The sequence below is a fragment of the Pezoporus wallicus genome, unplaced genomic scaffold (assembly GCF_028554395.1).
Source record: "Pezoporus wallicus isolate ANWC-B61680 ecotype Strahan unplaced genomic scaffold, APGP_CSIRO_Pwel_v1 contig_5709, whole genome shotgun sequence".
Lineage (NCBI taxonomy): Eukaryota > Metazoa > Chordata > Aves > Psittaciformes > Psittacidae > Pezoporus > Pezoporus wallicus.
The window spans coordinates 240,009-256,793 of NW_026635251.1; the positions used below are offsets into that span (position 1 = coordinate 240,009).

Sequence of the window (16,785 nt, forward strand, 5' to 3'; positions counted from 1 at the left end):
AACCTCCTCCAACACTGACAGAAGAACTACAGGATGAGTTAGTTTGTTTGCAATCTTACTTAACAGAGTTGTGCTAAATGCCACATTACAAGCAAACTGTGGCTTTGCAAACTAGTAATCTGCACACAGGTCTGGATCAGAAGTTTAACCCCAGATAGAAAACAGAACATAAACATAAAAGTTGTGCTTATGACCTTCAGCATACTGACCTCTACAATGTCATCATCAAACAAGAGCCAAAATCCATGACTTTTCACAATAGTAATATAATGCCCCCGATTCGGCCCACTAGAAAGCAAAACACACAAACCCCCAAATATTAGAAGATACTATTGAGTTCATTTTTGATAAGTCAATTTCTATATGCAAGCAGACTGAATTAGATCTAAATGTTATGAAGAACATAGTAAACCCACCCCTGGTGGTTCAGTAGACATTTACTCCTTTCACCTTTTTACTGACCTTTTGCAAAGGCTTCATCAGCTGAAAGCTAAATGTATTTTCATCTGTTCCAAGACCATTTTCAAATTAACCTCTAGAATAATAAACAATTTGCTTCTGGCAGGCATCAACTACTGCCAATATTTTTAAGATGTAATCATAGAATCATAGAATAGTTAGGGTTGGAAAGGACCTTAAGATCACCTAGTTCCAACCCCCCTGCCATGGGCAGGGACACCTCACTCTAAACCATATTACCCAAGGTTCTGCCCAACTTGGCCTTGAACACTGCCAGGGATGGAGCATTCACAACCTCCCTGGGCAACCCATTCCAGTGCCTCACCACCCTTACAGTAAAGAATTTCTTCCTTATATCCAATTTAAACTTCCCCTGTTTAAGTTTTAACCCGTTACCCCTTGTTCTGTCACTACAGTCCCTAAAGAAGAGTCCTTCCCCAGCATCCCTAATGAACTAAAATTATGGGGAAAAATTGCTTGGTATCAACTGTGAATATTTAGTTACATAGAGTCTTTGAGAAGAGGGACAAGTCATATTCTTAAAGCCCCAAGGATTTTTGTTTGTTTCATATTTGACAATACCCCATATGTAAAAAGCTTTATTAAAGCTATCATTTTTGTTGCCTTGACAAGAGAGCAAGATAACCTGTTGCAGGACCTGCATGCTTCTGGCTTTCACATAGTCCTGGCTCCCAAGCTCTGTAAGTGGGATCTTGAGGAAGGAAACAGCTCTATTAATTCAAACCAGTCTTGTGACTTCTGGAGGCCTGAGACATTGTTTTTAGAACAAGTAGAGATTTACTGTGAGGGAGGGTGGCCAAGAGGTTCAGGCCACAACACAGCAAGATGGGGCAGCAGCACAATTTATGACCTCGCTCCCATTCTCCCCGCATTTTGTCAGGCATGCCTCTGCCCTTGGCAAATGTCTGGCAACAGCTTGAGATATACATGAAAGTGTCTTACCTTCCACAGTGAACAACAACAGCTACCAAGTCATACATGCGATCTAAGTTGACAGCATCGCCAGATGTGTTGAAGAGACGTAACTCCAGAGGAAATACTACACGATAAGACAGCTTAGTATATCTGTGCAATTGCTCCATATACTTGAATCTCTTGAGGTGTAAGGCAAGAATCATTGGCAGTTTTTTTACTCTCATCCTGTGAAACCATTAGAGTGCATGTGATAAAGACCTGACTGGTTCAAAGCCATTTTGTCTTTCCTTAATGAGTAAACGTTTGCATTGTAAAAGCACTTTGTAAGTAACAGTAGTCAACCAGCAGTAGCTTCTAAACTAAGACACATCTAATAGCTTTGAATTTGTCTGTTATCTCTTTGGCCCACACAGAGAATGTAGCTGGGGTGTAAAGCTTCTAGGTATCTAAACATAATAAATATCAAGGAGGAGGTCTGTCAAAGCCCAGGAGGGACATGGTGAAATAGCCTGCTCTTTGCTTACCTTTTCTGTGCCTCTTGTTTACTGCAGCAAGTTTCACAGTAGTATTTCTGTTCACTACATAATGTCTCTGTGTTACTGAAGTCTCTGTAAACAGACAGAGTTATCAGTTTTTAAAGGATATTCACACTTTTGCCCCACTTGGGCTGATGAACTGAAACCCTAAAAGGACACACAGGATCAAATCCTCTCTCCACTGAGCCCAGTTTTCTACAACATCTGAAGCAGCAGTACTGGGGTTTGCATTGGGACTTTAGGCATCTGGTGGCTATGACAGCCCTGTATTAGGAACTGAGGCCCTCCATACTATCTCAAAGTATCTCAAAGTAGGAATTATACCCTAGCCTATTACATGTCAAGACTTGAGTGTAGTCACTCAATTCATCCAGTCCCTTTTTAAATTATTTGCAGAATGGAACAGCTTCAAGTGCACTTCTATCATCGCCAAATAGCTCACATTTTATGGTGTTCTGTAAGATAGATTTGAATCCTCTTACACAGAAGAAATAAATTGAACTCACTTTCCTGCATCCTCTAACCTCTTGAACAGTCTTCCAGAAGTTATTTGATTATACCTTCTTCATGTCTAAAAAGGAAAGTTTCAGCTAGTACAGAAGGCTTTCTAAATCTTGAGCAAGTAAATACGATCGGAAATTGTTCTGGATTGAGCTTTTAAAGTGATAGAGGCAGAGGAAGGCTGCTTCGATAGCGTCTCTTAGTTCACAGAAAAGATTTGTCAAAAGTCGCTATGCCAATATGATTTGGAGCAGAATTGTAGCTACCTAAAAAACCTGAACTGTAAAAAAACCTGATTGATAGTAATTTTTTGTCACCTCTAGTGTTACATAGCAGCTGAGCAGGTGCTTTGAGAACTGTAAATGCAAACAAAAGCACCTATCTTCCACTTAAGCACACAGGTTTTCTTGTGACTTTGGGCCTTAAATAGATATATTTGAAGTACAAAACTGTCCTGTTGATTGCACCTACATTGTATCTAATAATCTTCTCAAATCCAGGCAAATTCAGACCCATTCAGACCCATAAATAATGAGCTCCATTCTACCATTGCAGTTTGCATTTATGGAGGCTGAAGCTGCACTGTCTGCAAGTGCAGTCTGCTTTCACAGTAGGCAGCACTAGAATTATCTTACAAAGGCAAAGGGAGGATTCTAGATCATTATTTCTTCCTGGCACCATCACCACAGGTTGATGAGAAAGCTGAAGGCTATACAGATTGCCATGGCATAAGTAGTAGAATTTCTTTACATAAGTTCCTAAAAGTTCCTCTTTGTTATGCTGTATGTTTATATGACAGGGAGGCATTTCATATGGCTGAATATTATACTGAGAATGCTTTTATTAGTTGGGGTTTTTTTTTCTTTATATGGACAAAATACATGTCCTGAAAGATACGTTGCAACAAAACTTTGATCATAGAGATAATTTTCTACCTTAAAGAAAAATAAAGCATGATCACTGGAATGAATATCTTCAGTGGTACATACTGATCTCGAATATCTGATTTCACATTTGAATTCAAAGACAAAATTCAGCCAATTCCTCTGAAAAAAAATGTTAACCTTTCAGGGGATCATGAATGAAGAGATGAAACTTCAAAAAAATATTAGAGGCAGGTTCTATGTGTGGGGAACACGACACCACAAGATTCAGTAGAATGTGTTTGTGTTAAGGGAAGAGTCTGATGTTTACTTTTAAAGCCTAAAGTGTCAATTTAAAGAAGACCCAAACAAACAACAACAACAACAAAATCCCCCAACAGGTTTGTAAAATAATTTATTTTTTTTCCTTCCTCCCTCAAAGCGAAGCAACAGAAATAAATAATATTTTTTCCTAACATAAAGAAACACGTACAGATGGTAGGAATTTGATAGTTCTGGGTTTGTTCTATGCTAGACCTCCCACGAAAATGAATTAAACTCAGAGTCTTTCTGAATTCTTTTTAAAATGTATTCATTATTCTGAAACTGATAATATCTAATATTTTATATGATAAGTTTACTGCTGTGGAAATTGCACCTGTGAAAGCCTGAGAAGTATGCAAGTACTTGATAAGTTGAGGGACATTCCCTTACATGTCCCTTAGCATTTCTTCTTTTGTTCTTTTGTCTTCTACTTCCACCTGACAGACCGTTGTCCTAGTCTGCCATAGCAGGTGAAGCACAGTCATGGAACTTAAAGGCACTACTAATTCCCTTATTCAGCACATATTAATTCCTTTCTTGTACCAGGAACAAAACTGGTGGTATATTTATAAGCGTTAACTCTTTCCTTGTGGGAAGGGAGGTATGCAGGTGAGGATTAGATGCTTTTGCTTCCCTTTACAACTGCAACTTCAGGAGCTGTTTCAGCAATAGACAATTTTCAGCGTGGCCCTTCTAATAGATGCCGAATAGGTGAAAACGTGAGATTGCTGACTGGAGTTAACACAGTCTGCATGTATAAGAACTATAAGCTTAAGGAACTTTATACCTGCAGAACTAGTTCAAAGACATTTCTAACTCTCCTGTTCCATTAACAGGTCAATCTGCATTTTGCTTATATGGTATTTTAACAGGATTTTTTAAATACACCTGCTCAAGCTGTACTTATTTATAATTAATCTCATGTGCTTTCACAGCCCATCTCTCTGCAGTCTCTATACTACAGTATGAAACATGATTTCTGCTGTTTATATGCATAAATAATAAAAATTTTCTGTTTTAAGAGATGAGAGAATACTTAGTGGAATAAAAAAGCACAGGTGGACAGTTAAAAGTCAGGATCAAATGGACTGGTAAACTTTGCAAGTCCTAGTGGAAACACAAATAAGGATATGTACTATATTTGTTATTAGACTTCCATTGCTTCAGGCTCCATTTCCTGCCCTGTAGAGTCAGACTGTGCCAGAGGCTTGTATTCATTGGACATTTTATGTACACAAGGATCTTTTCAATCTGAAAAGCTAAAAGAATAACTAAAATGAATACTCATCTGTAGTGGCAAAGAAATTCTTTCTACTTAAATGTTACCTTCTACAGTTTTTCTTTAAGTAAGTTACCTTTTCAGTGCAGTAGCACTTAAAGCTGTAAAGACACAGCAAAGCATATTTTATAAAACAAAGAAACAGCGAAGTTCCCCCAAAGAGTAATAACTTGGCTGTTCCTATTACTAGAAACCACAAGACCACTTACACTTCATTTAATAATGCATAATACCATAGAGCAATGAGAGGAAATCCATATTCTAACTGAATATTTGTTGTCTAAACAGAAGCAGACATGCTGATAGTGTAAAAACCAAACAGAATAGATGGTGATGACTCTCTTTCTGTTTAATCTGTAAATAGCAACCTGCACCTCCCACCCCAAGAAGAGAAAAACTGGGATATTTCTTCCCTTTATTTCCAAAAGGAACAATGTGTGGACTTCAAACTGTATGCCATGCTATTGGAGTAAAGGCAGATGCTATATTGAAATGTGTAAACAAAGTTTTAGGACATCTGTTCTTCTCAGGATTGTGTAGCTTTCTGATGACATATTGTGCCTAATTTTAGGCAACTGCACTTCAGGTAAGATAGAGTTCAAGAGAGGTTCAATTGGAGAGAAGCCTAAGGAGTAATGAACATGAGCAGAGATCTAGAGAAGATCACCTCTGAAGGAAAGCTTGAATGACCTTAGGCTGCTTAACTTAAGAAAGCAATGACATTCTTCCTGTATGTAAAAGGCTGCTGCTAAGAGGAAAGGGAGTAACCCCTGGTTTATGTGCAGAGTACACCAGGCAAGTAGAAATGGGCTTGAACTAAAACAAGGAAGATTCATGTTACACAGAGGGATAAGCTTGTTAGTAGTAAGAACAAGGACTGAGATAGATAGGCAATCAAGATACCACTGATAAAAGATCTTTTGGAACAGGTTGGACAAGCATCCTATCTGAGGTGGGAAAAGGGACTAAACTCTTGTGGTCCATTTCAACTCCACTATGCACCTGTCAATTGCAGTAGTGCAGATGCAGTTCTTCCACATCGTAAGTTACAGCCACTTGGTGTTCAGTAGTGGGAATGCTATAAAACAGCCTTTCCAAACAAACTATTTCCAGGAAGCTCTAACAACTAAGAAACTGAATTTAAAAAATGGAGAAAGCTGAAGGTCAGGTGGCAAGTTATGGACAGCAGCAGTTTCTAACAAGTTCACCAGACTAAGCTGTAAGATAGTCAGTGCTCAGTCTCCAGTAACTATGTATGACGGAACCAAGTAACAACTCAAGTTAGAAAGGACCTCAGAAGATGCACACTTCAGCTTCCCTGAATGTCAGTGTGATTTCAAATTGACTTTGAACACCATAGAGAAAGGCAAGTAATGCTGGCAAAACCAAGTTCAAGGTAATGGCTACAGTGAAGAACTTAAAAGTGTGCAAATAAAAACCTGTAGTACTAATACTGATTCAGTTATTGGTGACCATGAACAAACAAAGAGATGGGAAAAAAGAAGACAACAAGGCCCTACTCTTCGCTCGCGAGGCCACGCCATCAATTACTTGAGGACTAATCACTGCTACAGTACCCTACAGGAGACCGAACGGAAATTGAGAAGGAAAAACCTTACTGGGTTTAGCACTTTAATATGTAACAGAAGTTACTTAGTACAGTTGTGGTATCTGCAGAGAAATCACTTTCTGACTTACAAAATGGTTAGTACCTTCTCTCATATGCTTTCTCTTTTTGTAACTCTCAGCTTAGGGTCAGGTGCCAGGCAACACTTCCTAAGCATTCCAGAACAAATGTTAAATGCAATTTCAAAGTTGGTAGCAATTTTGAAGCTGGAAAGAATAATTTGACCAATTGATACTCATTACCTTAGAGCAGCAACATACTGCTTTAAATCTAGGAATTGGTTTATTGTATCAATGCCAAAACTCCGGATATTTTAAATCTCTCAGAATAATCCTCCATGAAGTCTCAAAATTATTTTGACCTCTGAAGTATTTGGTCAGTAGTGTCTACTAGGAGCAGAACTAAAACTTAGAGTAAAAGACTTTTCCTTATAATTTTAGGATGAGACACAGAATAGAAATTTATATGGCAGAAGAACTTTTAGACTTAAGAGATCTTTTGCCCGCTAGGGACTATAGTACTCTTTCTCCAAAGTACTCACTTAACTTTTAATACGCACATAAGTCCTAATCAACAAAGCACTTAATAAAAGCTTAATGATAAGCACACTGAAATCCATTTGAAGCCAATTATTCTTCTGCAGCAATTCTTCCTGGTGACAAGGCAATCAATTATTTTTCCCAAGAGATGATTTTTTTCCTCTTTCAAACACATATATTGAAAAAGAAAGTGAGTAAAACAAAATATACTGGTGTATCTTTTGTCATTAGAGGAAACATCCAGTTTACAATCTTTTTCTTCTGCTTAGGAAATGTTCAAAACCCAGTGCTATTCTCCTTTTCCTTTCTGTACCTACTAGACTTGGAAAATTTAGCAAAGTCAGACAGAACTATCTGCCAGAGATACACTCATTTACCTTAGACAGTGTGTAATTGATGTGTTCTGCTCCACATCAACAGAAAGGTCAAGAAAATCTTCATCTTTGCTACTAACCTGTTACAAAAAATATACATGTAAAACAGACTTAGTAAAACACCATACATCTAAATGCTGTTTGTATCTATGTGCAAATGCTAAAGGTAGGGTAATTTCTGCAAAAATAATTTTCACAAAAATAACTCATTTCAAGGCTTTTTTTTTTTTTCTCCTAGTTCAGCATGACTATATTTATTAGTAACTCTACCAATCCAGCTTTCATATAATTTAGTCTGTTCCACTTCTCCAAGCTCACCAACCATGGGTCAGTGACTGTGGTCTACTGTTCATCAAAGTGGGGACCACCATCCGCTGTATTAGCTGTGACTGGTGCATTAAAATATGTATCCTTGTTATACAGTGTACTCTAGTTTCACAGTTTATGCCATAAGAAATTATTTCCATTAGTAAGAAAGCAATGAAAATGTCTTCTAAATAAGCATCTATCAAGAAATGTCATTTTTAACCATGCTCTTTTCCAGTGAGTATTCAAAAGGCTGATGTTAAATTCCTGGTTGACACAGCTGCATTTCCCCATTGAGTATAATTTTGATTTAAAAATTAAAAGATTAAAGCTAAAAATGGAAACTAATAATACTTCGCAAAATAATTTTGATTTTGCCAATTTTTTTAGACAAGAGCTGAAAAATTATCATAAAGCTTTTATTTTAAAAGTAACCCCAAATATTTTCAGAATGATGGACCTTGATTTTTGCTTTGAAAATGATTTTTCACTTAGAGTATGTAATCTTGAAGATGTAACAAACAAACAAAAAATTTATCCAAATGGATAATTGTAATACTTCAACTGAGTCAAAAAGACAGCACATGAATTCAGTCATGTTCGAAACAACTAATTCTGTTTATAAAATGCATGAACACTCTGTATTTTGCCTGCTATTGCTGCATTTTCTTAGAATAACTAAATCAGATGTTAGGATAGTGAAGTTCAAATCAAGAACTTCAGTGAGTGTTTGAAATGATCGTTCTGATGCAAGTCCTTCATGCCCAGATTTCTGCAATTCTAGTAAGTAAGGTACTACTTTCAGTTGATCTTTGCATTATGTCAAAGATCCATAAATGTGGCGAATGCAGTCTTGAATCCAAAAGAACACCTTTAGTAGAGAGAATGTTGATATTACCAAAGATGTACAGAGGCATAACGTGCACCCAATTAAAATGAACAGCAGTTCTCCAAACAAAAGTCCTTCCTGAGACATGATTTGACCCACAGGGGCCAGAAAAAAAACAAAACTGGCAGCATTCAACTGCAGTTAAAAGTACACAGCTAGAATTTGAAAGATACAAAACTTCAGAGAACATTATGTCTCTACAGCTGGAACTAGAGTTCTGTCAGATACACTGCATGTCAAGAAAGAAATACTTGGAAAAGTCTTTGGCAAGTATAGTATTTCATCTGAATCCCACAAAGAAGCTCGGAATTTTGTTATTGATTTCATTACATCAAATATTTACCGAAAGGGGAAGATGAGTTAGTTGGAGCTGGAACATTACAAGCCAAAACTAAAGGTAGCTGGAAAACCAGATTCAAACTGAACCCTTTCTAAGTGAGAATAAGAACTCCTGGATTCTGAATGATTCTTCATGCACTGCATATGAATATTTTATTTTAACAAAGGAACATCTTAGCCATTTTACTATTTCCCAAAGATTTCAAGACACAGTAATAGAAGAAAATCAAACTGGGAAGTTATCCTGGGTAGTATACAGTATTTCTGCATTCACTGGAAGATATAGATAAGCCTTCCTACAGCAGCAATACCTAGCAGAACTTTTTCCATATAGCTTGATTACTTTAAATTACAAAGAGTATTGTGCAGTTTTGCTGTTCTCAAGGACACATCCTGACTTCATTAAAGTTTGTCTGAGTAGACACTGGATATTAGTTTAGAATTAGGACACAACTGTTTAAAGGAATTTGCCAGTTAAAAGAAATTCTATGCTTTCACTTATTTTTACTTGCTATTATTACTTGGATTTTTATAAATGAAACAGAAAAAAGAATTACTTTTCAATCTCTGTTGTATTTTCGCTATACAAGCTTGTTCCAAACTTGGTTTAACCTCTTTTTTTCATGTTGACTATCGTTTGATCTCTTTCTTTCTACCCCCCTCTGACACAAATCCCTGGGCAAGTCATATTTTCTTGGGATAAAGATCATTCTTTATGATTAGAAATATCAGAATATGTTCTTTTACACATCTGTAGGACCTGGGTAGGGTTTATCTCACGGAATTTCAGCTGTCCAAAGTTATAAATATTTAACCTCAGCTTGCTTGCTGTCTGAAGATACCTTTTCTGGGCACCTTCTCCCATCTTAAAGCAGATAGTCTAAAGTTGCATTTCCTTTGGAGGAAGCAGCACTGGTCTGAGTTAAAAACATGTTATTCTTAGGCCATATCAATTTGCTGGCCCAGTTCACAGCAGTGCTTCACCACCGATTGCAACAGCTCAGTAACACCATGAAACCAGGACAGGCTGTATGGAGGAAAATACTGATACTGCTAAAAACTTTCTGTTTCATGAAACATCCTAGAAACAGACAAAGAAAGTATCCTGCAGGAGCTCCTTTGCAATTTCCATCACCTACAGAGGACCTAATAAAACTAGTTCATCCTTGACACCTACCTTTTACAAAGCAAAGGTTAGGTGAGGCTGATTAAAAACTTTTTTGAAAGCCACTGTCACTTTTCTCTCCAAAACATCTTTTTTTCTATCTGTGTTACTCTTTGACAAAGAAACCTCACAGAGAGGAACTTTATTATTATTATTATTATTATTATTATTATTATTATTATTATTTTTACTTTTAAGTAGGAGCATGTGATTAAAAAATACAGAAAATGACAGCAGACTTACAATAGGGTTTTCTAACTAAAACTGATTTTTACTCAGACTTCAAACTGACAGCATCCTCTAGAAAATATTAGGGAGATAAGGAAAACACATGGTTTGTTAATAACAAACCCTCTGTATGCCAGTCACAGTCTTAGGAATGAATTAACACAAATTCATCTTAACATTTCACTTATTCATGGAATAGAGAGGAGTATCTTCTTCAAAGTTACAATAATAAGGAAGGGTATTGATTAACTCACAAGGATTTTAACTGTAGAGATATGTATTAGGGCAGCAAGACTTGGCATAGGTTAGCCAAGTAATGCTTAGAAAAGTAAATTTTTAGAAAAGAATATACTCACTTCAAGAAGTAAAGTCTACAGGAATATCCACAATTCTCAGATGTCTGAAAAGATTCATATATTTATATATAAAATGCATCTATCTATTAATGGGCAACAACCAAAAAAAAATCTATCCCAATGCTTACGGTTTCACAGTTCAAACATCTAGTTTCGTTAGTCAGTGTTCCCTGAAAAATCTCATGCACCCAGGTGAGTTCTTGCTTATTGTTCTCTTCAGCTTCATTCATGTTGCCATTTTTCAGTTTCCCATTTTGCTTTTCCTGTTTCTTCTCCTCCTGCAATATGTCTGCGATGGTGTTGAGCAAGTAATTTAAAAACTCATGTGCATCCTGCTGCATGTAGTTGTCAAAGAGATCTGTGAAGAAGACAGTAGAGATTTCGAAAGTTAACATTCCCTTCAAGAAAGCAACCAAAATTCATTATTTCTTCCCAAATACATAAAATCATATCATCAAACATGTTGGAAAAGACCTTTAAGATCATCAAGTCGAACCTATCCCCCAGGCCTGCCAAGACCACCACTAAACTATATCCAAACTAAATCTCTCCTGGCGCAGCTTGAGGCTGTTACTTGTCTTGTCTCTTGTTACTTAGGAGAAGAGACTGACCCCCACCTCACTACAGTCTTTTTCAGGTAGTTGCAGAGAGCTATAAGGTCCCCCCTGAGCCTTCTCTTCTCCAGACTAAACAACCCCAGTGCCCTCAGCAGTTCCTGGTTAAGACCTGTCCTCCAGACCCTTCACCAGCTTTGTTGCCCTTTTCTGGACCCACTTTTGTTCATCAAAGTGTTTAGAATTGTGCCAAAGAAAAGCAGTTCTGCAGTCATGCTGGCTTCAGTGGAGCTATTTTGGGGAAGGCTTCATCTCACTAAACTTTAGCTGACTGTAAGGTTATGTTCTGGCATTGGTTGTGTAGGCTCTCACTGCAGTCAATGAAGAAAGCAAGAGGGTGACGCTTCCTAAATTAATTCCTTAAACCAGTAACTCCTTACACTAGACACCTAACTACACCTGGTCCTGACTCCCACCCATACATTCCAAGTCCCTCAAACACCTAGGAACATCACAGAGTCTGGAGAGTAAGACACATGGCTGGGGAAACAAGACACTGAATGCTGACACATACTAGTGTACTGTGTCTGGCTGGGATGGAGTTACATTTCCTCATAGCAGCCCATACAGTGCTGTGCTTTGTGTGGCTAGAAGGCTGTTGACAATGCTTCAATGTTTTGGCTATTGCTGAGCAGTGCTTACACAGCATCAAGGCTGTTTCCAAAGGCTGGTAGGCTGAGGGTAGGCAAGAGGTTGGGAGGGAAAATAGCTGGGACTGCTAACCCAAACTGACCTAAGGGATATGCCATGTTATGACTTCATGTTCAGCAATAAAAGCTTAGAGAAGAGGGAAGGCAGGGGATGGAGATTCATTATTAAGATGTTTGGGTTCTGAAGCGAGTCCTATGCACACCAAAGCCCTGCTCCCCAGGGAGTGGCTGGAAATCACTTGCTGATACAAGGTAGTGAATAAATCTCCTTTGGTTTTGCTTTTTTCCCTTTAATTATTATTATTAAACTGCCTTTATCTCAACACAGAAAGTTTTTTCATCTTATTTTCTCCCCATCTGGCTAAGGAGAGGAGTGAGAGAGGCGTGGTGGGAACCTGGAAGCCAAGGGTAACCCACTACAAATGGCAATAATAACATCACCTCACAAAGCACATTTTTCACACACAGGTCAGATGAGCAGAGGCTTGCCTCTTCAGAAAGAAATGCTTGCAGGAGGAAGAGAGAATATCTCAGTGGTGATTTAGTACAGATTTCTCCAGTGAAGGCCCAATTTGCCCACCATGTAGAAGAAAAAAGAATCTGTGTTCCCAGAAATAGAATCATAGAATCACAGCATGGTTTGGGTTGGAAAGCACCTTAAGGTCACCTAGTTCCAACCACCCTGCCATGGGAAAAGGACACCTTCCACTAGACCACGTCACCCAAGGAAATGTGTATTTTTATCCCCCTGCTCCTGAAAAAGCTCATGTGGATTTCATCTGAAAATACTGAACAGATCCTTTGGCTTTGCAGTGTCTAGCTGGACACATAAGCAGGTTAATACACCTACACCCTGAGTCTGGTCCTAGTTTTAAAAAAGTGGAAAACATAAGATCCAGTCCCTAAAAGTGATCCCAAACAGTGTGGGGGCATTTATCACTAGGTGATTCAGAGCTAACTTTGTCACACTCTCTAATGCTTGCTCTGGAATGAACTGTCTGCCCATTTATATCCTGTCACTGGGAAGCAGTTTCTTCCAGGTGTTCGATTCATACTTTGCCTCTTCATTCAAAGCTCCTCTGTTTCTAAGCATACCACCCACAGTGATATGAATCCAGGCCAAAATGGAGTTGTGTGCCAGGCTTCCTTATTTCAAGATGTTCCTCATATTGCTTAGACAGAACTACAAGATCAGCCATATGTTGTTGCCAACCTAATGCTCAAAAAGGGCCTGATGCTTCACGAAGTAAGGCTGTGCTCATTTCTGAGAACAAGAGGAGCAGTTGACGTGTAGTTCACTGAACACCCGTGCATACATAGTTACCTGTCCTGCAGGGTGTTTTGGACTAGTGGTGCCTGTAGCACTCCCAGTTTACACAGTTTCTATGCTGCCAACTGCCCACAGTGTTTCTCTGTGTCATAACCACAAAGAGGTAATTAAAAAGTTACAGCAGAGCATCACCCTACCCCCAGCCCTAGCTCACTGTACAGTGCGGTCTGTCCCACTGTGCTCTGAAAACATCAGTGATTCATGCACCTTTGGCAACTTATGAGACCTGATATGGTTATTCCAAGCATAGTATCATGTACATAGATACTAAAATATTAATATCTAAACCCCAAAAGTAATAAAAGTAATTTATAAATTTAACCTGAACATCTGATTAATTTGATCACATTGCCCAATATTTATTTATACTTTCCTGATCAATGTATAAATGTCTAAGAGGACTCCAGTTTTACACTTACCATTCTCTTTTCGTAGCCTTGATATGAACTTCTTTGGTGGAATAACTCCAACTTTCTTCTTCTGAGTAGCAATACTGTGAAAAAGATCTGCCAGGCAAGTCAAGAGATTTTCCTTCTTTTTCTGTTGGGCCTTGTATGATAATACATTTTCCCGAAACGGCCGGCAAAAATACAGTGCCTGCAGCACGGAGTTACAGTAGCAGGTGTTCCCAAACTGCCATGTAAAATCAAAAACAATCTTAAGCCCTGTGCAACACAATAAAACCAGTTGTTTCATTCAGCTTCTGGCTCCTGTGCCCCTGTCACATACCAGCCATTGTGCCAGGCAGCAGCTGTAGGAATATATTTCCATACCCACCCCTGACACTACACAGGAAAAAAACTACGGTGTTCTAAATTAGCTAGGATACAAAGTAAGTTTCCACTTGCAAGACATCTATTTATTGTAGTGGCTCTTGTTAAGCTTGTTTCCATACATTAATATATTCTTGCTGGGTTCTATCTTACAGCTCAGTAGCAGAATGACTAATGTTTTCAATGGAAAGAATTACTATATCTCTTTTATTTATATGAGAATAAACAAGCGATTAAACAATCTTCTTACTCATGCTCTCCTTAGTTAGTTAGAAAAGCTCTTTGCTCCTTAAGAGATTCTGCTGTACCTAAGCTTGTACATACTTCCATCCCTTCCTCCCTCACGTTTCGTGCCTAAAATAGACTTTTAACTTTATTGAAGTGTAAGTTCTAATCCCTGGAAACATTCATAGAACACAGATAGATTCTCTGGGGGTGTATCTAGCTTCAAACATCTGATACAGTTTTGCAATCCACTTTGCTTAAATTGAACCATGAGCAGCACTTTCTCAGGAAAAGGCAGTCCTACCTTAGAATGGGATTGGGAGAGAAAAGAAAAGAAATAGGAGTAGAAATGAAAGTTTAAGTAACATCAGAGCCATAGTTGTGTATACAGTTTGCCTAATGGAAATCGTACTTACATTGACCAATCCAAAGTAGTGTTCATTGATTGGAAACTGCTCTGGGCCAATGTCTTTTTCCAGAGCAGAGGCATTGGTGCCCTATAAAATAAGGAGGAAGAAATTATTTAGAGTAACAATATCATAAAATAAAGTTATGGACAGCATTGAGATAGGAACTATTTTTTTCCTTTCAGCTACGATTAGCCAAGCTAACTCTGTCTTACTAATGGCAGATATGACAGCCACAGGAGCTAATAAAGCATTTGCAGTTCTAGGTGGTAGAGGTGACCTCCCCAGACACTCTAGTAACGGCTGCTTAGAAGTGAACAGGTGACAACAGCGATTCTCACATCCACCTTCCCCTTATTTTTACTGTGTATGGGAACAGTTGGATCCCATTATCCTCTTGCATCATGAAGATACTTGTTGACCTTAAGCAAACCCCTTAAAGTTATCTTGGACAAACCAGTTCCTAGATGTAAGGCAGGTTTTCTAATTCGTCAGCAGCCTTTAACAACACTTGAGCTCCAGACAGAAACCCAGTCCTACGAAAAACATCACGAACATTAAAAGCAAGTGTAATATATTTGTCACTTTGCCTTATCTAACATCAAAGGGTGCATAAGCCCAAGCACTCTTGTACCTTTGTCACTGCCTCAGTGTGGGCAAGTTATGTTCAGCTTATCTTCATTCCAACAACAAAGTTGCTTTCACAACTACTGGTGTGTGAAGTACAACCACTAATTTTGTATGTTACGTGTAGTTTTGCTATATTAAAACACCCATTTTAAACACCCTTTGGTTACAAAGCAAGCCAGAAAGCTGTATTGCTACCAAAAGAAATGCCATCACTCCTATCCACTCTATAAACATAAAGATCCCTGTAGGACCTGATAAAAATGCTGTATTTGGACAATATTCCCTATCGGTTACCAATTTTTAATCTGCATGAAAATTGCTTTACTGGCATCATACATTTATTTACTTGCTAAGCATGCTCTGCAGTGTGAAGCATTAATTAATAGTGCCTATAATATTTCCATCCCACAAGAACAGCACAGTTGGTTGACTTTCATAAACCCATGTAAAATGCCCCTGTAATATGTCAACACAGAAAACATCTGAAGACTTATGAGATTTCCAGTGTTCCTGAGTTCAATAGCTCCTGAGTTCAATGTTTCCTGTGTTCAATATACTTGCTCAGAGACTTCATCAGCTAAAATTTTTGAAGTTTCTGCTAATCAAATTGAATAATTTTAGTGTTCCTTCCTCATCTTCTTCCCAAATCCTGATTTGTGTTTCCTTACCGCACCTCCCATCACCACTGCTTGCTATATTATGCTATTATTTCATGTCAACTCATCAAAAGAAGATGATTTTAGTCAACAGAATCAGTGGAGTGAAAATCAGCACAGGTGCTTGTTGAGAATTTGCAAGTGTTGAAAGTAAAGCAGCTCCTTCAAGCTGTCAGCTTCCAGAAAAGCTCAAAGATTTTGTATTTCACAACCCCACATCAGATCTCTTTCCAGTCTCTTTCTCTCTCTCACACACACAGAGCTCATTGCTCAGACCAAGTGTGTCATTTCCCAGACATTCCCTTTGAGACTGAAGTACTTTACCTGCACAATGCTCCATGCAAAGCTAAAGGGATATGTTATTATCCTCTGCTAAACCTCAGTAAGAAATCTGTAAAAAGGAATGATCTATAAAAAGCAATTATTGGATACCTTTCAATGGGGATGACAGTGTGATAATTATGCAAGTTCCATATGAAGATTACTTTCTTTGCTCGGAAAGTCAGCCTTGCCAAAGATACACAGACTCAGCAAAGCATCCAGTTTCCCGAGAGGGAAGAAACTGGTAGACATTTGCCTATCTGATATTAAAAGTGAAGCAAATAGCCACTCTTACCCTCAAAACCTTGTCTGATGAAAGAAAAACATGACTACAGAAAATTAATGCAGCTTCTCAAGAAAGCTATCTTCAAATTCATACTCATTGTACAGCGTTCAGATCAAAGCAAATGTTTTCTTCGATTACACTTTTAGCATTCCAGTCAAGTTCCCAAGCATAA

At 38.2% G+C, this 16,785-nt stretch overlaps 1 protein-coding gene across 4 annotated transcripts in view; it reads right to left on the reverse strand.

The window, feature by feature from the left end:
• Window positions 1-16,785, reverse strand: part of USP46 (ubiquitin specific peptidase 46) — a 36,816-nt gene that overhangs the window by 9,649 nt on the left and 10,382 nt on the right. For all 4 annotated transcript variants that reach the window (XM_057413757.1, XM_057413748.1, XM_057413775.1 and 1 more), the window contains exons 2-8: window positions 14,730-14,810; window positions 13,735-13,948; window positions 10,850-11,079; window positions 7,442-7,518; window positions 1,920-2,003; window positions 1,423-1,620; window positions 210-288 (exon numbers count right to left, since the gene is read on the reverse strand). In XM_057413757.1, the coding sequence (XP_057269740.1) occupies window positions 210-288; window positions 1,423-1,620; window positions 1,920-2,003; window positions 7,442-7,518; window positions 10,850-11,079; window positions 13,735-13,948; window positions 14,730-14,810 (963 nt within the window). The remainder of the gene's footprint in view (window positions 1-209; window positions 289-1,422; window positions 1,621-1,919; window positions 2,004-7,441; window positions 7,519-10,849; window positions 11,080-13,734; window positions 13,949-14,729; window positions 14,811-16,785) is intronic.